Here is a 24055-nt window from a genome sequence, read left to right on the forward strand (position 1 = left end):
GACATCAATAATGTTAATAAATAATTAAACATGCCATGTGAATGCAAGGAAATATAAAGATATAAATAGAACATAAATAATTCACATTGTAAACAGAATATTTACAGGGTGAGGAGAATATATACACTGAAACAGGATTTCATATTAGCCATTATGTTGCATTTTATTTATCATTATTATCGATTACATTTTGTTATGGTTTTGATGATTATATTTTACAGTATTTGATCGTTAACAACAGTAATACCTATGATAATTATAACAATCATAATGAAAACTGTAAATCCTTTGCTGATACTTGTTCCGGTGTGTGTGTTCAAAGGTTGAAGAGGAGACCGATAAACCTCTCAAGGGTCCAACGCTCTTGCTGTGAAAAACCTGACCGGAAAAGCGGTCCTTTCTGTTTCCGGTGGAGCGCCGGTGCGGTGTGTGTTTGGTGGAGTCATGGCTGCCAACAGCAACGGCTTCATCCGCGTGCGCCTGGTGTTCGACTACCCTCCCCCGGCCGTGATGCACTGCCGCATGAGCTGGCTGCTCGTGGACCTGAAGGCGTGTCGCGTGGTGGCGGATCTGGAGAGCGTCATCAGGGACAAGTTCGAGCTGAGCTCCGGAACCATCCTGAGCCTCTTCATAGACGACTGCTACCTGCCGCACACGGAGCACATCTTCGTGGTGCGGGACAACGACAGCGTCAGGTGCGCGCGTTTTTCATCAACAGTGACGGGAGCCTCTCTTTAACAGGCCCCTGCAGAGATACACTGCAAATCAAGCATGGCATTGAACAGGGAACAGCCCGAGAGAGAACAAGAGAGCACAAGTAGGATGGAATGAACTGGGAAGGACAACATAAAAAGGTTGCAAGGTTTAGGTGGAAGGGAGCTATTTGAAATTGAATAGAAAATAATCCTAGCGATGGTTCACCTAAATTGTATGAATTGTTGTTTTCTTTACCCTAAACTGGGCCCTTTATATTCACATGCTTTATCTTGTCATCTGGAGCGGTCAGATCCACGGAGGCCGCCATGTTTATTACAGTATTCCAGACTGGACAAACTAAACACCTTTTGAGTTTTTATGACAACTGAAGGTTCATGACAGGTTCATGTTTGGAAGGAGAGGGTGAGGTGAGGGGTTATCAGCTGCAACATGCAACTTCACCACTAGATGTCTCTAAATTCTACACACTGCACCTTTAAACAGTTGTTGAAAGTATGTAGGCCAAGAACCGTCTCTGTATACAGATCCCTGTACTCATATATTCAAGTAAGGACAACTGAGGGTGGTCATCCTCCAACCAGAGGGTCGGTGGTTCGATCCTCAGTCTTCCCCATCTGCATGTCGAAGTGTCCTCAGGCAAGATACTGAACCCCAAAATGGCCCCTCATAGATGTTGAATTCACTAATTGTGAGTAGCGTTGGATAAAAGCATCCGTCAAATGACATGAGGCTCATCGAGCTAATTGTTTAATTCACTGTAATTGTGTGAACACCGAATAGAAATTCAGCCATCTTCATCAGACATCAGTGAAGAAGATCTTTCTTTATCAGAGGGGCTGAAGTTCTTCAATAGAGTTTAACAGCATTCTTCTTCTCCATTAGTTTCAGCGATAAGAAGTAATGACCCAGTTCCTTGTGAAATATTTGAAGTTTGGTTTTTAAGAATCTGTTCTTATGTTCATCTTACAAATTGTCCTGAGGTCTATATGTCATTAAGAATTTCAAATAACTTCCTTTGCTTTTTGTGAAATTATAAACGTAAAAGATTTGCCTCGGTCTCTTTTAATACTGTGTTCCTGTTTTCCAGGGTGAAGGTGGAGTATCTGCCCCCGGTGAAGTGTCACAGCAGCTCTCCAGACACATCAAGTAAAAAGTGTAAAAAGAGACAGAGACCCAAAGAGGACGATGGGCCCGGAGGAACTGAAGAGAGTGTGGACTGGAAGGAAAAGAAGAGGAAAAAACGGAGCGAGGAGAGTCTTAAGGGTGAGGCCAAACAGGCGTCAGGGGACAAGAGGAGTAAGAAGTCACAAGAAAAGCACGCAGAGAAAAAGAAGATGAAGAAGGCCAAGGAAAAGAGCCCTGCTGCCATCCCCAAACCAGCTCCATCCACAAAACAAAATTCAGATAGTGTTGAGCAGCCAGTTAAAAGACCCAAGAAGCCCCCAGCAGCACAAGGAAAAATACAAAGCAAAAAGCCCACAGCGTCTTCTTCAGATTCCAGTAGCAGCAGCAGTAGTGATGAAGATGAAGCTCCCAAAAGAGCACCTGCTCCAAAACCAGCCCCCAAGACACCCGCGTCCACCTCTGCTAGTTTCATGGCACATCCAGTCGTTAAACCCACCATAACAAAATCACAACCTGCCATAACAAAATCACAACCTGCCATAACAAAATCACGACCTGCCTCTTCATCGTCTTCAGAAACGGATTCCTCCTCCGATGAGGCCCCCAGCGTCAAAAAAGTCCCAGCAAAAAACAAACCTTCGACCCCTTCATCTCCAAAAAGCAGAATAAACAACAAACCCAAATCCCAGCAGGCGTCCTCCACACCGCAGTCCACAACCTGTGCACAGACGCAGGCTGACAGCGCGGCCCCGCCTCTTGTTGGCAAAGTCGCGGAGCCTTGTAACTCAGACCAGGAAGAGGAGATCCAGCTGGTCATCCGAAAACCGATGCTGCCTCCAGGGTTCGGTGTGGGGGGGCTTCGGTCACCTTGGAGAGGCTGCACCCGTGGAAAAAGCGGGCGTGGTGGTCATGGAGACAGGGGACGGGGTGAAGGTAGAGGGTTCGTCAGAGGTCAGACTGGCAGCTTTGAGTTCAGCTGTAATGGATCCAAGGAGCCAAGCTACCAGACCGATTCACTGAGCAACAAGTCAGTGGTCGTCCAGGTTTGTCTGCATGTGTACGCTCCCACCTATACATCTATAGCCTTGTTCTGACCACAGGAACCTTCCCCTGGAACCAGGAATCTTTGCAGGAACTCCTTGAGTTTCCACAGCAATTACCATGGTCTTAGTAAACTATTTTACCCCCCCCCAAAAAAATCTGATTATATTTGCTTAGCGATGATTGGACAAGCACTATTCAGGGGAGGGTTTTCGCCAAACTTTTGGAAATCAAATGACTAAAATCTCAAAATACATAAGTCCTCCCTCTGTCCAATTATTTTATCATTGGCAGAACAGTTATACACAAGCAATGTGTGTTATTCTATTACCTGTCCATTCTGAAATACTGTGTAATGTCTCCTGCATGTCTCTGTTTGTAGAATGGAGTGGAGAGTGGCCCCAAACAGGACTACAGCTCTCTGCCCCTGCTGGCCGCCCCCCCTCCGGTGGGGCAGAGGATTGCCTTCAAGGTAAGTCTACTTTCGTCTCAGAGACTCGTCAGGTGTCATTTTGATTTGGAAAAACACAGACAAAGCAGAGTCAAGAGGGATTCTTTGAAAAGCAGGAAACCAAAGTTGATTCATGAACACAGACACTGGAACAGGATCAGAAAGCACCTGTTGCAAACCAGCAGAACAGACAAACACACTTTGATGAAACTGATCTCATTTCATTCCGCCGCTTCGGACAGTAAGCAAATTCTAACGTACGACAGTAACTGACAGAAAGCATCAGACACCGTACACTAGCACAGTACATATCACTGACCCGAGGTGCCCCTCATCTGCACAGAGCACGACTGTAAGCATCAGCAGACTGTCTCAGCAGACTGTCTCAGCAGACTGTCTCAGCTGAATGTCTCAGCAGACTGTCTCAGCCACGACAGTAATGGTCAGGGCATATGATGTGTTGATAGTCCAAGAGATGAGACCACATTGCTCCTGTTTACGCCTCTTCACACTCAGATGTTTTAGATTTGATGTTTAGATTTGACTGGTTACTTTAAAGGCTTTTCATTGCCTATGTCCATCTTATATATCGAACCTTTTAGTACAGTACTCACCAGCTCATACCTTGCCGTCTGTCTGTCCCAGACTCCTGAGTGAGAGAACAGTTCCTTTGCAATCATGATGATGTGGTGGATATGATAATATATGCAGGTGGTGATGAACAATGATACAGTGTCTCTTTCATCATGACACAGATCACATCATTACATTTAAAGCAGCAGTGTTAATTCATATTTTGTTAAAGACTGTGGCTGATTGTAAGGTTATTTTCCAATCCTGTGTGTTTGTGTTCACAGCTGCTGGAGCTTGGTGAGAACTATACACCAGAAATATCAGAATACAAGGTGAGCGGAATCATTTCTGCTGCAATAATCTAAAATGACTGGTGTCAGAAAGTTGGTTGAAGAGAGTCAGTCTCAACCATAAAGCCAACCATGTTACTGTGCATTTTAGGAGGGAAAGATTGTGAGCTTCGACCTAACAACCAAACAGATTGAGCTGGAACTCCTTCATGCCTCTCAAGGTAGGGCTCATTTTACCACTGACACAATGTTTCTTAATAATAACTTTTTTTTGACACCTTGCAAAGTTGAGTCGTTTCTCCTTTCGTCACTTTCTGTATCTCTCTCAGCTCCTGTGGAGCCCGGAAAGTTCGACCTGGTCTATCAGAACGCTGATGGCTCGGAGAGCGTAGAGTACGCTGTGTCCAGAGGTGCTTGGGTAAGCCTTTGCAATGTAGCTACTGTAACAATGACACAGGCTGTTAGCACAAGCAGTGGAATGCAAAGACACTGTTTTGTCTGTGAGCCCAGTTCATGGCCCTTTTCTTCTGAGTCAGCTCATTCACCCATCATCCAAACAGGAGAAAATCTATTTAACCAGCGTCTTTTCTTCTCCTCCACAGGTGACAGAGCGGTGGGATTCCCTACTGGAACCAAGGCTGATCATTTAAATCAGACATGGTTTTACATTCACCTGATCCTGCAAGAAGGATACGCCTTTTTATCCAATTTGCTTTATTTCAAGTTAAATTGGGAGTAAAATTTCCTCATGATATATTTTAGCTAAAGGATATGATATTGGAAGGGATATGATTAAGATTGATTATATCCCCTTTCCTTTAGTTTTTAAATTCTTGCATTTAAAATGTGTTCGGATGTAAAATTAGAGTTATTTTAATATGAAGGTTTCCAGGGTTGGGACACACTGCTTTTGTTTTTTATACAATGATGTGACAGTGGATATCAGTCTTGTTTAAACTGTTTTCTAATAAAAAATCGATTCAAAACTAGATTTGATGTAAATTATTATTTTATCACTACAAAAGATCAGTTGAAATGGTGGCGATGGTAGAGATACAAAATAGTCATAATAAGTCAAGAGATGCATAACATTTCAAAATGTCCTAATTCTGTATTTACTACATGGTAATAGCAATGTTTTTGCAGTTAGTATGTAAAACATATTTATACTAACATGAAGTTGAACAGATGACATGCAACATTAGAGTGACCAGGGCCCAAAACAGATGTGGCTGTGTCATTGACAACTCTCTTGTCTCGGCAAGGTGTAGTCTGGATGTGAATGTAAAGCGGCCCATGTGAGAAATGGTGAATATGGGCCCTAATATTACAAAAGAAATTCAGGACACCTTCGGCCACATCTGGCAAACAGGAGCTGATCCTAATCGTGGTGGCAGCTGATCATGAGCTATGTTTACATCAAGACTGCTTGACATACAATACGTCTACTCTACCATTACTGATAATAACTCCCCTTTTCATTTGTCAATGCTGCTCCCTTCATCTCTATTAGACATTTTTTATGGATAAGTACTTTAAACATTAACACACTTTTCCATTATGTTAAAAACTGTTTCTTCTAATCAATGCTGTAAATTCCGTTATTTTGTTGATGTGTTCAGTTACACAGCATCTTTGTCCTGGGGGACGGATCCCTCATGTCTTTTCCACCTGTTAATAGGGTTTTTGTTGGTAGATTTTCTTACTCTTGTTGAGGTATAAGGACAGAGGATATCGCAGGGATAGTTCATCGAAAAATGAAAATTCACTCATCTACTCAGGTGTGACGTGTTTGAGTCCATAAAACAATTGGAGTTTCAGGGGTAAAAAGCATTGCAGCCAAATCCAATAATAATAGACTTAAAACTTGGTGTAAATTACTTCATTACGAGTCGATTTTGAATACGGGGGCTTACAGACACTCGGATGACACCACAGATGCAGCATGGAGGCATTTTCAGTTTTTGTCTGTTGAAGAAGGAGTCTCTATGCACTGCAATTATACTGGATTTGCCTGCAACACTGTTTTCCTCTGAAACTCCAAAAGTGTTTTGTGGACTCAAACACTTCACCCACCCCTCCATTGCATAGTGGTGAGTAGATGATGAGGGAATTTTCATTTTTCAGTGAACTATCCCTTTAAACCCCACGAGACAAATTGTGATTTGTGGATATGGGCTATACACTTAAAGACTGATCGATTGACTGATTGATTGATTGATGGATGACTGATTGATGGATGACTGCAGAGGTGCCGCCCCTCCTCAGGTGTGTGTGGGCCGGATGAGGAGTCTGGAAAACAATATTGCACTGTGGGAAGCCGGAAGTGACGGGTGGTTACCGTGGGAACACGCCTGTATTATTAATTGGCATTTGGCCTGTGACGTAAACGCCTCGTCTCCAAATCGCAGCGCATCGTTCTTTTCCGTGACTTCCCCCCGAGCCAGCGACGCTGCTGACGTCACAGGCTTGAGGTCTCGGCCGCAGCGTTTGTTCGGAGCAGCAGAGCGATGGTGTCCGCCGTCTCTCCGGTTCTCTCACCGTCCATCTAACGAGGACACGCAGGTTCTCCCCTCGACGAGGCCGCGCACTGCAATGGAAGGCCACGTTTTCCCGGACCAGGAGCAGCTGCTGCAGTTCCTGAGGAGGCTCAAGGAGGTTTTTGACGTGTGTGACGAGGATGCTGACGGCTTCATCCGGGTGGAGCACCTGGTGGACCTCGGTGTGCAGTTCGGACAAGGAGACGAGGTGAGACCGGAGCCCACAGCTTCCCCCCGCGCGTCCTGTGCTCAAACTGGCTTCCACACGGTCCATCAGAGACAAGTGTGTGCTTTTAAACACACGACCTGTCCTTGAATCAGTGAATCTGTGTGTCATCCCTCTCACGCCAGCCAGCAGCGGGTATGTCAGGCTGCTGTTCCAGATCAAACAGATGATCTGTCATTTCGCTTCCTCCACATCCAGCCGACATGTGTCCTGTGTGTTCCATGTGATTTAAACACGAGGAACCAGAGGAAGAGCAGGTTGCAAACACATCAGGCTCACAACTGTAGAAGATATCGTTTTTTTCTGATTTGAACCTGGAAGGAAAACACTGGTATCGACATTGAGGCTGGACGATATGGCAAATTATAATAAATAGAATAATTATCATGATAAATGTCACATTATTATCTCAAATTTCAAGACTGATTTTGCTCCAGAGTGAAAAGTTGTGGTTTTAAATGATTCTTCATGGAGAAAGAAAGACACACTTGATAAACACTCCAATCTGAGCTCGATCAATCATGTGTTAAACCTCCTCACTGTGTTTGCACAATGCACAAGCAAGATATCGATAGATGATATATGTATAAAATATTGGACTTTTGTTATATTGCTATATTGATGGAAATTATATTGCGTTAATTATTGATGATGTTTTGTTTTCCAGCTGTAAAGACGACTTAACAGTGATACGTTAATGCTAACACACCCTCACTTAAAATGAAGTCAGTACTTAGTTTTGTTATCAGTGGTTATTATGTGGTTGATAATATCAGAACAAAGGCTTTTGGCCATACTGTTTTTAAAGTGGTAAATGGCTTTACGTTTCCATGGTTGTAGGTCACTGTGGGTTGTTTCACACATACTATAGGCAGTATTTGAATTCAAAAGGTTTTGCATGATACCACTAAATTTACTGCTATCATCCTCTACCACTGGCAGTTTCACTTCTCCCAGAATCCTCAGCGACCATAATGCAATGCAGACTCATGACATCCAGGTTCCTGATTTGTTCTGACTAGTGCCTTGCTTTGTCTGTTGCCGAGGATTTACCTCTTTTTTTGTAGCCGTGGCAGATTAAGGGTTTGGAGTGATGCTGTTGCAGTTGTAATTGAACAGTTTTGGAAGATGAGCATTCTTTGGTCATCAGATTTAAATCAGACTTCACTTATTTGTCTGTGTGTTCCACTTCGTGACTGACTCCATGAGCCGGTCGATCAACAGCCACTGAAAAGATTTTAAATTAAAGTGCATTTCCCCAATCAGTCTATGCAAAAGGCTATAATCAATAGTATCTTCAACATCTACTGAGAGACCTGAAGATGTCAGCCCAAGATGCTTATCCAATCTTATCCAATCAGATGGACCTATGAGGATCCGTCCTGAAGAATGGGATAAATGACCCTGAATCTTGGTGTAGAGAGCTTCTAGAGAGAGACATAACCAACAAGATGTGAGCTGTCATTTCTGCCTAAGATGCTTCTACCAATGACTGGATTAGATTTCAGTGTACTCTGGGTTAAAGGTCCAGTGTGTAAGATTTAGGTGAAAAGGAACTATTGTCAGAAATTTAATGTAGAATAATCCTCATGATGTTTTCACTAGTTTGTTTCATCTAAATTGTATGAATTGTAGTTTTCTTTACCCCAGAAAAGGCCCTTTATATTTAAATACTTTATATTTACATGGAGGGGACCCTCTCTACGGAGGCCGCCATGTTTTTTACATTAGTCCAGACTGGACAAACTAAACACCTTTTGAGTTTTTATAACAACTGAAGCTGCCACAGGTTCTTTTTCATGTTTAGAAGGAGAGGGTGAGGTGAGGGGTGTTCAGCTGCAACATGCAGCTTCAACACTAACATACTAGGAGAGCATACTGTCCCAGGTCCAGGTTCTTCCAGGACGTTTTCTGTACGACTGATCCTGGGACATCAAGAGTCATTTATTGTTTGAATGCCTCCTATGATAGCTTCACATCACAGCCTAAGGATTTGAAGCCAAATATACTGTATAGATCTTGGTTATTTTAAAAGTTCTTGCTGAAAAACTCAAGGTCTTAACCAGTGTGTTTGGAATGATTTCTGTGTAGAGGTGTTTGCACAGTTAAATCCTCTGTTATGGTTCATGGGTTGTTTAGAGAGTGTTTAGAGGAGCATTTAATTGTTAAAGGCCAGATTATTTTATGTGTGATGTAATTGTAGGATGTGTGTATGCTGACATTGTCTCCAGATTTGATCACTTCCAGTACATCATGCAATCCAACCAGCAGTGACTTTGTTGAATACAGACATTGTCCAAATAAACACACTGAAGACACTCTTTTACCTCTTTTACACCAACATTAGCAGATGTTGTTGTGATATACGTGGGTAAAAAGGCAATTGACTCCTTTCCTGTTGCCAGTAGAGGAGTTTATCTTTCTGTTTTTTCCCTGGTGCATCATGTTTGATGTCACAAATGCGCAGAAACCTGAGGTGGTCTCTCATCTCACCATCTTTCCAAATTGGCACAATCTTGTTTCCAAAACCTGTGTCGACTGCAAATACATTTGAGTTCATTGCAGACAGAGGCCAGATGTTAGTGGAGTTTTTCATGAGTGGAAAATGGGCTTTACTGTGTTAACATTGACAGCCAAGTTTTCAGATGCTGCTGTTTCAAGTTTATCTGTCTTATCCCAAATTGGGTGGTGGCTGTGACTCAGGATGAAAAGTGAGGTGTCCATGAATCACAGTTGGTTGCTGGTTCGATCCCCAGCTCTTCCTGTGAAAGCATAATGGTCAGACCAGCACCTTCCCTGGTAGTTTTACTGCCATCGGTGTGTGTGTGTGTGTTGAAGAGGCCAAAAACAATAACGAAAATAAAGCTGTTTGAATGTACCTGTACCTGTTGGGCCCAATTATTTGAATCCATGTGTTAGAAATCAGGGGATGTTGGAAGCAATGATGTAGAGAATATGATGACGCTCAATCTTTGTAGTACTGTGGCAAAAACTGTGCACTTCACTGGTTTCAAATACACAAGCTTTCTTTTACATGCATAAATACAACCACCAAATACCTCAGTTACATCGTTGTACCTGTACCTGAAATGGCGAGCAGTGTCACCTCAAGTAGGACTGCACCGATCATTCCACATAAATGATATCTAACCGAGAGTGTGGATTTTCCTTGAAGCTGTCATGGCGGCTGAACACCCAGAGCGCATCACTAAAAATAACTCAGCTGTATTAAAAGGACGGTACTTCTTTATCGTCCTCCTCTCCTCTCCTCTCCTCTCCTCTCCTCTCCTCTCTTCTCTGTGTTCTTTGTCACCATGGCGATGAGAGCTTCACAAGGAGTCTGAGCAGACTGGTTGGTGATTAAGTAATGGAATGATCCACAAGCTACTGAAAACTGCCTATGAGCCGATGCTCTGCACCAGTGCTGTATTTACATGTATTTCATCAGATAGTTCGCATCACCATAGAAACTGATGTGAGTGGTTGTGTGATTGGAGAGTTCACTGTACTGTCAGATTGCAGCATTCACTATGAAATAAGATCTTTAATCCTCTTGTTTTTCTCTGCTCCTACTGTGCACAAACACACACACATTCACTAGAGATGAATACAGTACAAATGCAATGTTTATCAGAGCACACGTGATGCATTCCATACAAATACTTATCTTTCTGTATTTGTTTGGTCATTGTCTTTTGTGGAACTCAAGCATGATGTGTTTTTTTTTCCTTTAGGGATCATCTTATGTTGTGGTCACCTCATTGACCAAGGCCCTGTACCAGTTACTCAGTTTCCCCAGATGGCAACCTTACTGAGGTCACTGTCATCCTGGATTAGGAATAGTTTTATACCATTGTCCTGACATATGCCTCACCACAGTCTTATCACAGAGGTCCACAGAGAGTTTCCTGGACGTAATAACTTGGTTTTTGTCCGGACGTGCACAGTGAATTGTTGGACCTTACATACACACAGGGGTGTGTGCCTCTCAGTCAGTTCACTTTGCCACATCTGAATTCCACTAAAGGTCAAGATTCATCTCAAGGAGGATTAAATCAAACAGAATGAACCTGAACACAGTTTGTAATATCACAGCACAGGATGTGAATAGATTTTTAATAATGTGTTATTGAGTGTAGAGTGACTGATGTCTACAAAATGTCAATTTTATGAAGAGCTCTGAATAATTACTGAAGCCACTGCATCCTAGAGGTCTTACCAATCTATCACTCAGCAGTAGCTATGATTTTCTTCTGATGTGCTGTGCAGTCCTTGTTCATGTTGCCAAGACAGTTCCATCTACTGACAGAATAAAGACAGACAGAAAAAGGAAAATGCTACATTTGAAATAAGCATATTTTTATACAGAGAATTATGTTCAATAAAGATCATTGTCCTCATACTGCGTTTACTGATACCTGCATCATTGGCCCTGTTCAGGCCTGGTATTAACATCCATCCTGAGAGTTTTCATCTCTAGATGGATAAACACATACTTCATTTCTGTTTGCGAATATAAATGATGTTGTTTTTAGCCAGACTGACTATACAGTGTCTGTCAGTGTGAGAGAACAGAGCCAGCAGGGGCTGGAATCAATGCACATAGCTTTACATTTGAACAAAATCACTTAGGCCCAGGACACAATTCTCCTCACGCTACCAGAATGCGTCCCAGACCACTTCTGAATGTGGTCTGAGTGATCAGGTATAAAATGCGTCCTGCACTCAAAGCTGTCCACTTGTGATCAGAATCAGAATCAGAAATACTTTATGAATCCCCGTAGGGAAATTCAAATGTCATAGAGTTCCTGAGAAAGAGCTGATCACTCAGGAAAAAAGGCCAGGTCTCATATGTCCATATTATCAAGACATGTGGGGCTGAGATTTGTGATTTTGTGTTATATAAATGAAATTAACTTTACCTGACTTCTGTCTCTTGCAGGTGAAGGCATTGACCAGACATCTGGATCCTAACGCTCATGGGAAAATCAACTTTAAAGACTTTTGCCATGGAGTGTTTGCTATCAAAGGTAAGAAAGCCAAGTACTTGATTTAGTCTGTGTGTAATAAGCTGTGGACACACTGGTAAGTGATCTTTGGACAGAGGCAGCTGAGCTGTCTTCATCTTTGTCCTGTGTTTGTGCTAAACTAAGTAACTGTTCCTTCACATTCACTTTACAGATGTGACTGTGAATGGTATCTATCCCCTTGTCTTACTCTTGACAATAAAGCAACGTGTTTTCCCCGAAATGAGAGAATATTGGGGAATAATCTTCCTCCAGCACTTTTCTGAAAGTGACATCATCTTTATCGCCTTAAAAGAAGGACATAAGGAGTAAAATGAGTTTAAGCTGATACCAGCTCCCTCCTCCGAACCAAAACGACAGTGGATATTTGGACTTACGGTGTAATATTCCATAAATCTGACCTGTTTTGGTTTCATTTGTCTTTGTATGTACATTACAAAATACCACAATTATCTTAAAGTCAATTCTGGACCCGTGACCCGACCCGTCACGCATGATTTAACACACATGCTGAGTTCTTGGAAAAGTATCTGTCTGAGCTCCTGCAGCTGTTAGTGTGTTTCCTCACTGACAATGTGCTGAGCTAGCCTGCGCCTTCAACTCGCTATTTGTGTCTTTATATCATCCATTTTGATTCAGTTGCTAGTTCTGTGTCTGTAGTGACACTGAGGAGAAGTGAAGGGTCAAAGGTGGTGACGTAAGGCCGCTGACTCGGCTTCATATAAGCTTATTTAGATGCTAGAAATATATCACAATTGTTGTAATTCCTCCAGAAAAAAAATACTTTAGTTCTCATTGCCTGCACACCCGCATTTTATTTAATTTATCACTGTACCTGGGAGTCTGAATAAATATATATTTTTTACTTATCACGCAACTTTTTTGTGGGTTACTCTATGCTCTGCTATTGTTCCCGGCTGCCTTACTTTCTCAGAACCACTGTGAATCAGTGAGATCATTAAACACTCCACAACAGCTCCTACGCTCCACCCCCACACCCCCTCCCTGTATGTTCAGGTGTAACTGACAGTTTGTCTGATAGGAAAGAATTTCACCAAGCATCTCTTGATGTTATTTAAGCCATTGCTTTTTCTCTCTCTCTCTCTTCCAGGTTGTGAGGAGATTCTGAAGATGGCTGTGGGTCCTCGGAGTGCAAGCTCCAACCAGCCGTCTGTCACAGACAATGGTTATGTTTACCAGGTAAAGTCAGCTCTCTATGAATTTTTTTGTCTAAGTTTGGATATATATATATATATATATATTTATACACACACAGAAACTGCACTGGTTGGCTGAGGCTTAAAATGGCAGTACAGTAATTCTAGATATATTTGCCTTCATATGAGCCTCCATTTACAGAAGCTATGTCTGGATTCCACTATGCACAGCAGCATAAATGACAACAATATCTTTAAATATGCAAAATATCACAAGTTACTGTGTGTATGTTGCGGTACAAGACTGCTGATGTCTGCTAGAGATTAACTTTACTGAACTGTTGCTTAGCAACAAGAGAGCGCGAGAGAGGATAGCTATTCTCCATTTGGCCATGGTGGGGGGCTGCTTGTTATGTAGTGGTGTGTGGGGGAACCCTTTTAAATGGTGTGCTGAGGTATATGAGGTGACGACTGCGACCCTGAGCTTCATTAGCTAATGATGGGTGATAATCTAAGAGAATCGTTGGTAGCGGTCCTTGTTGGGATGAGATACCATAGAATGAACCAGTTGACACACACAGCACGTGTCACATCTAAATGGCACGCCCATCCAGCACAACCCAGCACCGTGCCAGTGGGCTGCACCCAGTGAGCGAGACGGAGGTGTGGCTTTGTCCCGGCTGAAGCATCAGTCTGTTTTCGAATATAAATGACTGAGCTGTGCTGAGAGAAGCTTCTGTTCAAGATTTCAACACACGGAGCCGTCAAGCTTCAGGAGGACGGTGGATTTCTGTGTATCTCAGTGCTACCTTTGTGATAAAGGATGCCAAGTGGTTTTTAGGAGGACACACTGGCTCTGGACTGGACCTGGCACATGTGGCTCACACACTTTTTTGGTAAGGTGTGCGTGCATGTGCACATGTGTGTTTGTAAGAGTGAGACTTGTTGTGTACCTTGCCATGGCCCATCAATTGGGTGTAGCCAGACAGTGGCATGCATAATTAATAACAGACTGATCTGGAGCATGCTACATCCCACGCTGTATGTGATAAATTAATCCAGGAGATCATCCAGGCCAAATGCTACAAGGGTCCCATAGTTTTATTTAATCTGTTCAAAACATACTTAATGATACCACATCAAATGAAATACTGCTGTGCTGCAGCTTTTGTGAGGGGAAAAATAAGAAAGAGAAAAAAGCTGTGTCAGTTCAATTGCAGGTTAAAGTTGAAAACAGGATTAAACAGAACATAAATCACTATTTCTGTGTCCTCAGAATCTGTGGTCATGTGTTTTAGGTCATGCCAGGCTGCCATGTTCTGTTGAACTAACCTGAATGTCACCACAGGTAGTTTTCATCTGAAACTGCTGCAAATCTTGTTTTGCAGAGGTTAAGGTCAGAGAATGTCTGTAATTACAATTTATGTAATGATTTTTGAATGAGTCACATCTCTCTGTTCCTTTTTGACTCAGAAGTTAATAGTAAAACTGTGGGTATGAGTCATTGGCTGCATGAGTGGCATTCTCCTCCCTTACGCGATTTGCATGATACATTTTTCAAATGCCCTTTTAACGTCCCTTCTGCTACAGGAAACAACAAAAAACTCCAATCGAAAGTGATTTCCCGGATCCCACATCTTTTTACTCAGTGGCATTTGACATTGACTTGACCACTGTAGGGATCATTTCACGTCACTCAAGCTTTTGTGATATTAGTTTAATACATTTCTGCAAGTTCCACTCACACCAAACAAATCATCAGAGCCCAGAAGCCTCACCACACACACATAAAAAAGCAGGTGTTATTTGAATGCTGCCTTTACTGTTATTACTTATTACTTCTTTGAATTTCTGTAGTATAATGATGCTATATCAACCTCGTCTGCACTTCAGTATCCTGAGATATCTTTGGTTTCTCGTGCTGTAGTTTTGCAAAATGTGCACACAATACAAATATTCAAACTCCTGTCCCTCTTCCTATTCAACACATTTGCTGACACACAAGTGTTTGATATTCTTGTGTTTCTTGTGTTTGTGTAGAACGGTGAGGCCAGGCTGCCCACTCCGATGATCATGTGCACCCGGTCCTTCCCTGAATGCAGTGTGTACAGGGAGGGTTGTGGTGCTGATGGGGAGTGTGACATGGACAGCAGCACTGAAAACAGCTTGGACTCTTTGCACCCAACAAGAAAAGACAGGTCAGTCACACATCAGGGGGGATGAGGCCTAGTTAGGGTCGGTTAGTTGGTTGTTCTTAGACTTTGTCAATCATCATTGTTGTCGTATTTCTAATCCCACCCAAGCCAACTCGCTGGCTCGGCGTCTGCGTCCGTCATCTCTGGTGAGGAGCAGTTTGAGGACTACGGTGAGGGGGAGGATGTGGATTTCATTCCCAGCAGCCCTTGCCCTGAAGAAGACAACCGAACAAATGGCTTCTCAGATCTGGGATCCTCGCTTCCCTCGAGGTCGGTGGTCTGGCTTTGTGCTCGATCTAAATCACATACCCACTGTTTGATTTAGCCTTTTTTCAGCAAATGTTTTCTTTTTTCCCACAATGTAATGGAGAAAGGGAGCGGAAAAGCTGCTTACAGCTGCAAAACATGAATTCATCAGTCATTCAAATTATATTTGTAAAGCTCATTATCACAGGTCACAATTTTCATACTTAACAAGGTGTAACTACTTCTGCCCTCAACTCAACAAGAGAGAGCAAAAACTACAAAAAAAAAACCTCAGAGAGTCACATGTGAGGAATCCCTCTCCCAGGACAGATAGAGGTGCAATAGATGTCCCGTGTAACACAGCACATCAACAACACAACAATATTTACAACTGACACAGATGAAGGGAGCAGTAATGACAATTATAATGATCCACGGCCGTCCTGAGCCAGCTCTAACTATAAGCTTTATCAAAAAGCAAGGTTTTAACTATTAAATGTAAAGAGGTTGAATGGCCTCTAAAACTGAACCTGGGAGATGGTTATCGGTATTGGAATTATCTCACAGGAATTGTTATATTCTTTGTATTTGCAGTGCTGGGCAGACGCCCCAGAAAATGCGGCAACTATATAACAGTGAGCTGCTGGACATCTACTGTTCTCAGTGCTGCAAGAAAGTGAATCTGCTCAATGACCTGGAGGCTCGACTTCGAAACCTCAAGGCCAACAGGTAACAGACACACACACACACACACACACACACACACACACACACACTTTTATTCATTCTCAGCATTAGATGCTGTATCCATATTAAAGGGGGAGCCTAATATGTCGCTATAGTAACCACATCCCAGTCTGGTGGAGTGACTGGTTGTAAGTTCTTCTATGTAGCCGTTTTCAGACATGATATCTAGAGTAAATCTGCCCAATTGGGTCAGAAATAAAAGAGTTTTTACTCGGGGACTGACAAGTGGAACTCTGAAGAAGTTCCAGAGTCTCTTACTGGAACATTTGTGTTTACACAGATTATCTGGAGTTCAGTGCATGTCTGAAAGCAGCTTGTGAGAGTTACAGCGCAGCAACAAAGAGCTGTCTTTTGGTTAAAGAATATGCAAAGTAGATCACAGGAGTTTGTGACACTGATAATAGCCTCAGAGCCTTGATGTTTTAATCAGAGCCAGCAGAAGTACAGGAACAGTGTTGGCACTGAAGGCAGAGGTACTGGTGGAAGTGGGTGTATCTGTGTTAAGAAGTGGTGGCAGGAACATGAGGTGGAATGTGTGTGTGACTGACTGAGTCTCTCCCTTGTTTCAGCCCTAACAGAAAGATCACCAGCACAGCATTTGGACGGTGAGTATCCTGAGCTTCCCACTAATGAGCATTACAATAAAGCTGCTGCAGTGAGTCTGAGTGATGGCTTCAGCATTTTGCAGCATGATGTTTAGAGACCTGTGACGGAGGAGCAGCTTCCGAAAACACATCTTCAGCTGGTTCAACGGGTGATAAAGTGATAACAGTGCTTGTGGTTTCCACTGTGTCCTCTCCTCTCTGCAGTCAGCTGTTCCAGGCCAACCACAGCGTGTTTGGGTCGAGTCAGGGCAGCAGCACAGAGGATCTGTTCACAGACAGCATCGACTCCTGTGATCTTGACATCACAGAGAAAGTACACACCATTTACCCTTTCTGCACATGACATGGGGCCACACTTACTCAGTTCCACCATGCAGTTTCTGTACAGTATATTCATTTGAAAAAATGTTTGACATTTTGTGAAGAACGCTTGTTCGCTTTCTCGCTGAGAGTTAAATACCACTGTATGTGTGTGAGGTGAATATGAAGCTAAAGTCAGATGATTCTTTTTAATGATCCGGGGTTTTTGATATAGAATTATTTCCTCTTAGCCTGAGGGGAAATCTAACATGTTACGTATAAGATAGTGGAATTAAAGCAAGAGACCTAAAGCGAACTGAACCTCAACATTGTCACCCTCACATTAGGAGCTGAGACTGTAGGAATTTTTATGATACAAATTGTATAACACAAAAGTCGCTCTTTTCTAGCTGCAGCCTCACGAGCTAAAGGCTTGATTGTTTCCCTCAGGTCAGTTATTTGGAGAAGAAGGTGACAGAGCTGGAAAGTGACAGTCTGGCAAACGGTGACCTCAAGTCGAAACTCAAACACGAAAACACACAACTAGTCCACAGGTAGGAAAACACACACACACACACACACACACACACACACACACACACACACACAAATCACAGGTGCTTTTTTCTGTTAGAGTAAATCTGAACTCTTTGCTTTGCATGTCTAGATGACTATCTAAGAATAATACACATCCATCTAACCCAATCTCAAGCACTGTTAAACACAGCATATGTTAACTCCCCCCCCCCCCCCCCCCCCCCCCCCCCCAGGGTCCATGAGCTGGAGGAGCAGGTGAAGGATGCAGAGACGAGGGCAGACCAGTGTCTGGAGGAGGAGACCAAGAGGCACCGGGAGGCTTACACCAAGATGGAGAGAGACAGAAACTTCGAGATGGACCTGCTCTGCAACAGGTAGCCCCATCAGGAAATACACCATCCATCCTAAAGACAAGACACATCATTAACCTATTGATTATTCCTATGTTCCACATCATATACATTTTCAAGATTGAGGGTTCTGTCACACCTGCCTTGTTTAGTCTGCAACAACATACCAACACATCCCAAAAGAATTCCTACTGAAAGATGTGGCCTCGTTCTGGCTCAAACTGAGTCATGGTTCGATTTATTTGCAGCGTGAAAACATTTTTTTGGATCATTTAGACTTTCTGACCAATTCCAGGAAGTTGAGACAGAATAGAAGAAGAAAAGGAAATGGAGGCAGATGGGTCTCCTCAGAAACAGAGTGGGTCAGACTGGCAGGCTTGTTTCCAGTCTTTACCTCTGACCATATAATGTTTGAAAGACAAGGACGTTCATTTAGCACATTCAAGTGTGGAGTACTGTGCCTGAAGTTTGTGATGCTGGTTGTAATACAAAAGTGATATGTGTGTTCCACAGGTTACAGCAGTTAGAAGAAGAAAATGGAGAGATGAAGTTAAATGTGTGTCGACTCAAGTCTCAGACCGAGAAACTGGACCAGGTGAGTGTGGCTCGCTGAAAGGATGATTCTAGTTTATTACTTATTCATTGTTCTTTGTAGTTTCAGCCATCGTTGTTATGAGTAATGAAGTGTAAGTTCATCGCTGAGATTAGAAAATTAGGGAGATGTTACTAAATAAAGGAGAAAACACAGACAGTTAGTCCCGACTGAAACAAAGCAGATTAGCCAAACGTATTTGTTTCTTTGCAGGAGAAGCAGAGGATGACAGACAAGCTGGAGGACACTAGTCTGAGGCTGAAAGATGAGATGGACCTCTACAGGAAGATACTGGACAAGCTCTGGCACAACCGCCATGCATTTCAGAAGGAAAAGGAGTCTATGCAGGAGGCAAGGCAATCTAGTGAACAAAGAAGTACATGAACAATGTTTAGTAGTTGGAATTAATCTCATCTCCTCCCTGCAGCTGATCGAAGATCTGCGCCGGGAGCTGGAGTACCTGCAGCTGTTTAAGCTGGAAATGGAGCATCCTGGGAAAGGCAAGGGGTTATCGGAGTACAACGCCAAGACCAGGGAGAGTGAGATGGAACATGAAGTCAAGAGACTGAAACAGGTTCACACACACAGCTTGTTCTTCTGTTCTTTCAAGGCTTTCACTTCTCTTCATTCGCATTGAGTGTGGAAAGATATTTGTGTCATTATGAATCTAGGGGGGAACAGATTGGCCGTCACAGTCTGGGCTTTTAATGGTAAAGGTTGGGGTGATGAATAGAACACGTGCGCAGGGTATGCCTCGTCCTTTAAAATGTTTTTTACTCCCCATGGTTTGTCATATTATTCTGGTTTGTTCATCTCGACCTAAGTCCATACAAAGGCTGCAGAATATGAATCGCACAGAGTTTGACTGTGTATCATGTCAGCCATTAAAACGTAGCAGAAAAAGCTTTTTGAGGTTTCCATTAGATAGTTAGCGGGGAATATTGAAACGTCTGTTTTGTGCTGAAAATGAATATCAGCAGATTAGTTGACTTGAATGAAGTCCATCTATTTGTGCCCAGTGACAGTGGATTGACCATATCATCACTATTTGTCAAACATAATTTAGGTAATTTGGGATGGAGACATTTTATATAGCACAATTTTACTTTTAGGTGATGTTTCTCTTCGCCTTTAAATTAGACTGTTTTATTAAGAACCTTTTGATACCGAACTGCACCTTCTGGGTTAGCGACACCACACATCCAGAATCTGCTCTCAGTGGATACGGTCTGCATTTGCTCTCACAGGAGAACTACAAGCTGCGGGATCAGAATGATGACCTGAACGCTCAGATTCTCAGCCTGAGCCTGTATGAGGCTAAAAACCTGTTTGCCTGTCAAAGCAAGGCCCAGTGCTTGGCAGCCGAGATCGACAACGCATCCAGAGATGAGGTCAGTCTGCCTCTGGTGGATAGATGTGACGTTTGGTTTTCTTTCTTTCTTTCTTTTTTTATATGAATACCCTTCACATGCGTTTGTCTTTCCCGTCTCTTTCAGCTGGTAGATGCTTTGAAGGAACAGGAGGAGATCAACCTGCGTCTGAGGCAGTACATGGACAAAATTATTCTGGCCATTCTCGACCATAACCCCTCTATTCTGGAGATCAAGGGTTAAATCTCTCCTTCACACACACACACACACACACGTCAAACACATGTGTTACTGTAGTTGAGTCGAGCTTCCATTACCTGACTATTAGCCTGATTATTATTATATACTGATAATTAGCTGCATTAGCTGAGTCAGCACAGCACATAATGAGGATGCAGGTGAAGGGCTGTGAAGAGGAGAGAGTGGTCTACTTTCAGAAAGGACGTACTGTGGCTTTCAAATTTCCGTCGTGACTGATTTGGCAACAGCCGTGATTATATCAAGTGCAGTTCAATACTACAGCTCCCAGAATTCTGGGGTCGATAAGCACTCTGTCAGAGATAATGAATCGCAGTTTATGACAGGGAGGTTCAGTTTATCAATTCCTGGGGATCGCTTGAACTCTGAATTTCAAACCTTACAACAAACAATTAGAATGACTTCAGAGAAATACTTACAGTATGTAAATACTAATGCCGCTACACACACACAGTACTGTATTCTTCATCAGTGTCATCATCGCCACAGCGGTTTTCCTCCTGTACCACTAATAATATTGAAACGTCTGTCAGTCACTGCAGAGCTACATGTGCCACCCGTGTTTTATTACTTATCATATTTGAAGCCAGTGAAACTGCCACTGTTCACTTTATCACTTGTAGTCACAGTAGTGTTTCTTCTGATGGGGATTCAGACTGAATCAGAATCCAGATCTAAAGTTTGCATGTTTACTACAAACTGTTGCCAAAGCTGTCTGTCATGCTGCAGGTTCGACCCTCTTGCAGACAGCCATGAGTTTCTTTCACTTCACGATGGTATGAACATCTCTTAGTAGAGACTTGAAATCTGCTTGAATATGACGATTGCTATAATTTGTCACAATCATAATATATATTTAATGGCAACGCTGAGCGGATTTTTCAAACCAATCTACGATTATATATGAGAGTAACGATGGAAGTTGAGAATGAATGAAAACCAGTGGAAGCAACAACAGTCAGGATGTGGTTAGCTTAGCTTATCATAAAGACGCAGCGGGACAACTTCTCTTAAATTCAGTGAATAACAATTATCTCATTTGAGTAAGTTGGATATTTTCAGTGGAGATATGTTTTGGATCTGCTTCTTGATGAACCACCGTTTATTCCTCTCCCCAGTGCTCCAGAAGTTCAACTGCTTCTCTTGAGAAGCTTGAAACAAAAGATTTGTATAATGGTCAGTGTCGAACTCTTGAGTTCTGCATTTTGAGCTGTGATGAGCTGATTGAGCTTCTAACCCTTTCCTTTGGCTGTTTCAACACAAATGAATGTCTACATGATTAACACGCTACATGCTGTACATCATGGGAATGAAAATGTTATTAACTATGTAATTGAGCCTGTGAGGGACAATTCAGTGCAGTCTATGTTTTCTGAAGGTATTTAAAGGTGCCATCGCTCAGTGTTATACGCCAGAGCTCAACCTTTCTCTGTTTTCGTGTACTGTTAAAAAAAAGACATTAGAAGGACGTGATAAACACCATGCATTGTTGAATAGCCCACTTACAAATTCAACATAATGTGCATGTGTTACCAGCAGGAGCAGCAGAGACGGGAACAATGACTGTAAAAGTTCTGCTGTGTTTCTCAGCTCTTAGAGGAAATGACTTGTGTCATGATCTTTGGTCAATCACAAATCCCCTTAAAGGTATTCTGTGGAATTTTGAGCACTTTGGATGCCACAGGTCAGAGCCTACTGTTGCATGCATTGACAGTAGATGGCAGCGATTCACCAGCAAACAACGTCAACAAAAAACATCGATGAAGAAACCATGTAGAATTTATTATATTAGAAAAAAACTAGAATGGCAGTACAGCACATATCCATGCCAAGGACAAACTGTACCCTTGTGAAACTGAATCTATTTTTTTATTTGGGTCAACACCAAATTTCACACACTGAATATCAGCTCTCAAAACGCCAGTTTCTTTTCATCATGATCCATAAAGTTCTCTCCCAATCTCCTGGATTTGTCCAGATCTGTGCCAAAATGTAATCGATTTTTCTTGGCCCACGTCCCATTGTTCCACAAAGTATCAAGGAAACCTATTTTTTTGCATAATCCTGCCGTTAAAAAAACAACCAACCAACAGGGTTGAAAACATGCCCCCCTTGGCAGAAGTGAAAATCTTTGCAAAGTTTTGCAAATGTCTTATGGCCAAAATGCACTTGTTTGTATATACACAGTGTATTTTGATGAAAAACACTGAATGTTGAAGTTAATTTTTGTTGAATAATCTCCACAAGGTGTCTTTAAGTCAAAGTGTTCATTCACTTTATCTTAGCCTTTTAAAAATCAGTGAGAAATCAGATTTTACAAATGTTGTTCAAAAATTCTTTCCGAATAGTTTTTAGAAAAATAGAAATTTCTTCATATGACTTAGATGAACTTACTGTAAGTTACCCACTCGCTTAAAATGTGATTCTGCCAGTGTTGTAAGTTATTTTCATTTACTCTGAACCAAGCTAAATATTTAACTGTGCTGGTAGACAAGCTAACCAAACACACCAGAATGTGACTCCACGTGTGTGACGGGGACTGAGCAGTACTGAGCTGCCATAGTGAGCATCATATCATATAACTAATGAAAGTAGATTTGCTCCATTGCACAAACGTGTCACCAAGTGAGTCTGTCCACTGTCATTCGCTTGTTCTTTTACAGGATTTGTGCATTTGCATATGAGGAATTAAAACATATTATTTTGTATGATTTTGTCCATTGCTGTCACTGTAAGTGAACTTTTTTTTTCTGCTGACGTTTGTTTTATTTGGGCACAGTATTTGTGGTGTCACATGTTGTAAATGTACAGAATCTAGTTACTATGTTTGTGCAAGTCATTCAGCTTCTTACAAAGTCTCTTTGAGAGATTTGACACAAAATAACAAAGTATGTGTTTGTAGATTATAATAATCGTGATATAGCACACTTCAAGTGTCATATTCAAAGTATTTACCTGGAATAATGATGTTCACTCAGATTTCTTTTTCTTATGTTATGCACACAGAACTATATGTGATGATGATGTACAAATTAGATGTGTAAATAAAATGAATTTGCTTTGGCATGATGAAGTTGGTTTGGTGGTGTGGTGCTTTCCTCAGAGTATTTTAAACTTTTCCAGTTTATCAACATGTACAACAATCATATGTTGCTTCTGGTGTCTGGTTGGAGTAACCTGCTGCTTGACCCCTGTCGATCCCTCTTCCGCTCTTATTTTTTTGTGTGGTGGGATGATTACTCCTCTACTCAAACTGACGTGCATGGCCCCAGGTTTTCTGTTCGAGTTGTGTGTCTACTTTTAAAGTGGATTAGACCACCTTCAGAATGATCGCTCAGCATGGACACGCAACTTCTGCAGGAGAGTCTGCTCTCTCTCCTATGCTTTGAGGTCATTGAGCCTCCCCTTCAGACACACACTCACACAAACACACAATAGAGCATAGTGGGAGGTGTGGGAATTTGTCCTGGTTGTCCTCTATTAATTTTGGGGAAACACAATTCTGGTTTAGTGAAATATGATTCAACTTTTAACTTAAAGTTTTTCACAATTTCAAACAGATTTGGTCTAGAATTACAGGAATTGTTTTTGCATTGACTTCTTTAATTGTAGCAGTTCGAAGTTATCTCAGCGGTTTTGAAAAGGCACAAAATACCAGAGCAAAATACATGAATGTGAGGTGATTCATCCCAGTAGGATAGGCGAAGC

The 24055-nt window shown here is 42.2% G+C and overlaps 2 protein-coding genes across 3 annotated transcripts; both read left to right on the plus strand.

Moving 5' to 3' along the window:
• The first annotated feature begins 398 nt into the window (after positions 1 to 398).
• Positions 399 to 5186, plus strand: coil (coilin p80). The gene is made up of 7 exons (XM_069525048.1): positions 399 to 695; positions 1805 to 2885; positions 3266 to 3355; positions 4192 to 4239; positions 4349 to 4418; positions 4527 to 4615; positions 4800 to 5186. The coding sequence occupies exons 1-7, from the start codon at positions 445 to 447 to the stop codon at positions 4845 to 4847; spliced, it is 1677 nt and encodes a 558-aa protein (XP_069381149.1). The 5' UTR covers positions 399 to 444; the 3' UTR covers positions 4848 to 5186.
• Positions 5187 to 6639: 1453 nt separating this feature from the next.
• On the plus strand, positions 6640 to 23420 carry rab11fip4a (RAB11 family interacting protein 4 (class II) a). Of its 2 annotated transcripts, XM_020103688.2 has the most exons (15): positions 6640 to 6945; positions 11906 to 11993; positions 13102 to 13190; positions 15188 to 15345; positions 15451 to 15612; positions 16183 to 16317; positions 16905 to 16940; positions 17145 to 17253; positions 17691 to 17794; positions 18011 to 18151; positions 18641 to 18722; positions 18933 to 19070; positions 19147 to 19293; positions 19967 to 20110; positions 20216 to 23420. In XM_020103688.2, exons 1-15 carry the CDS (start codon positions 6793 to 6795, stop codon positions 20330 to 20332), a joined length of 1803 nt encoding a protein of 600 aa, XP_019959247.1. In that variant the 5' UTR covers positions 6640 to 6792; the 3' UTR covers positions 20333 to 23420. The 2 variants fall into 2 exon arrangements, with proteins under 2 accessions (XP_019959247.1, XP_069381148.1); XM_069525047.1 differs by lacking the exons at positions 6640 to 6945; positions 11906 to 11993; positions 13102 to 13190 and adding an exon at positions 13908 to 14043.
• Positions 23421 to 24055: the final 635 nt, after the last annotated feature.

This window comes from Paralichthys olivaceus, chromosome 5 (assembly GCF_024713975.1).
Source record: "Paralichthys olivaceus isolate ysfri-2021 chromosome 5, ASM2471397v2, whole genome shotgun sequence".
NCBI lineage: Eukaryota > Metazoa > Chordata > Actinopteri > Pleuronectiformes > Paralichthyidae > Paralichthys > Paralichthys olivaceus.

What these genes read in the sequence shown, in the direction of transcription:
- coil (XM_069525048.1), top strand. Translation starts at nt 445, where the DNA reads ATGGCTGCCAACAGCAACGGCTTCATCCGCGTGCGCCTGGTGTTCGAC. An exon ending in CAGAAATATCAGAATACAAG is followed by an intron (nt 4,240 to 4,348) that starts GTGAGCGGAATC and finishes TGTGCATTTTAG; the next exon opens with GAGGGAAAGATTGTGAGCTT. An exon ending in CTGTGTCCAGAGGTGCTTGG is followed by an intron (nt 4,616 to 4,799) that starts GTAAGCCTTTGC and finishes TCTCCTCCACAG; the next exon opens with GTGACAGAGCGGTGGGATTC.
- rab11fip4a (XM_020103688.2), top strand. Translation starts at nt 6,793, where the DNA reads ATGGAAGGCCACGTTTTCCCGGACCAGGAGCAGCTGCTGCAGTTCCTG. An exon ending in ACAATGGTTATGTTTACCAG is followed by an intron (nt 13,191 to 15,187) that starts GTAAAGTCAGCT and finishes GTGTTTGTGTAG; the next exon opens with AACGGTGAGGCCAGGCTGCC. An exon ending in CGAAACCTCAAGGCCAACAG is followed by an intron (nt 16,318 to 16,904) that starts GTAACAGACACA and finishes CCCTTGTTTCAG; the next exon opens with CCCTAACAGAAAGATCACCA.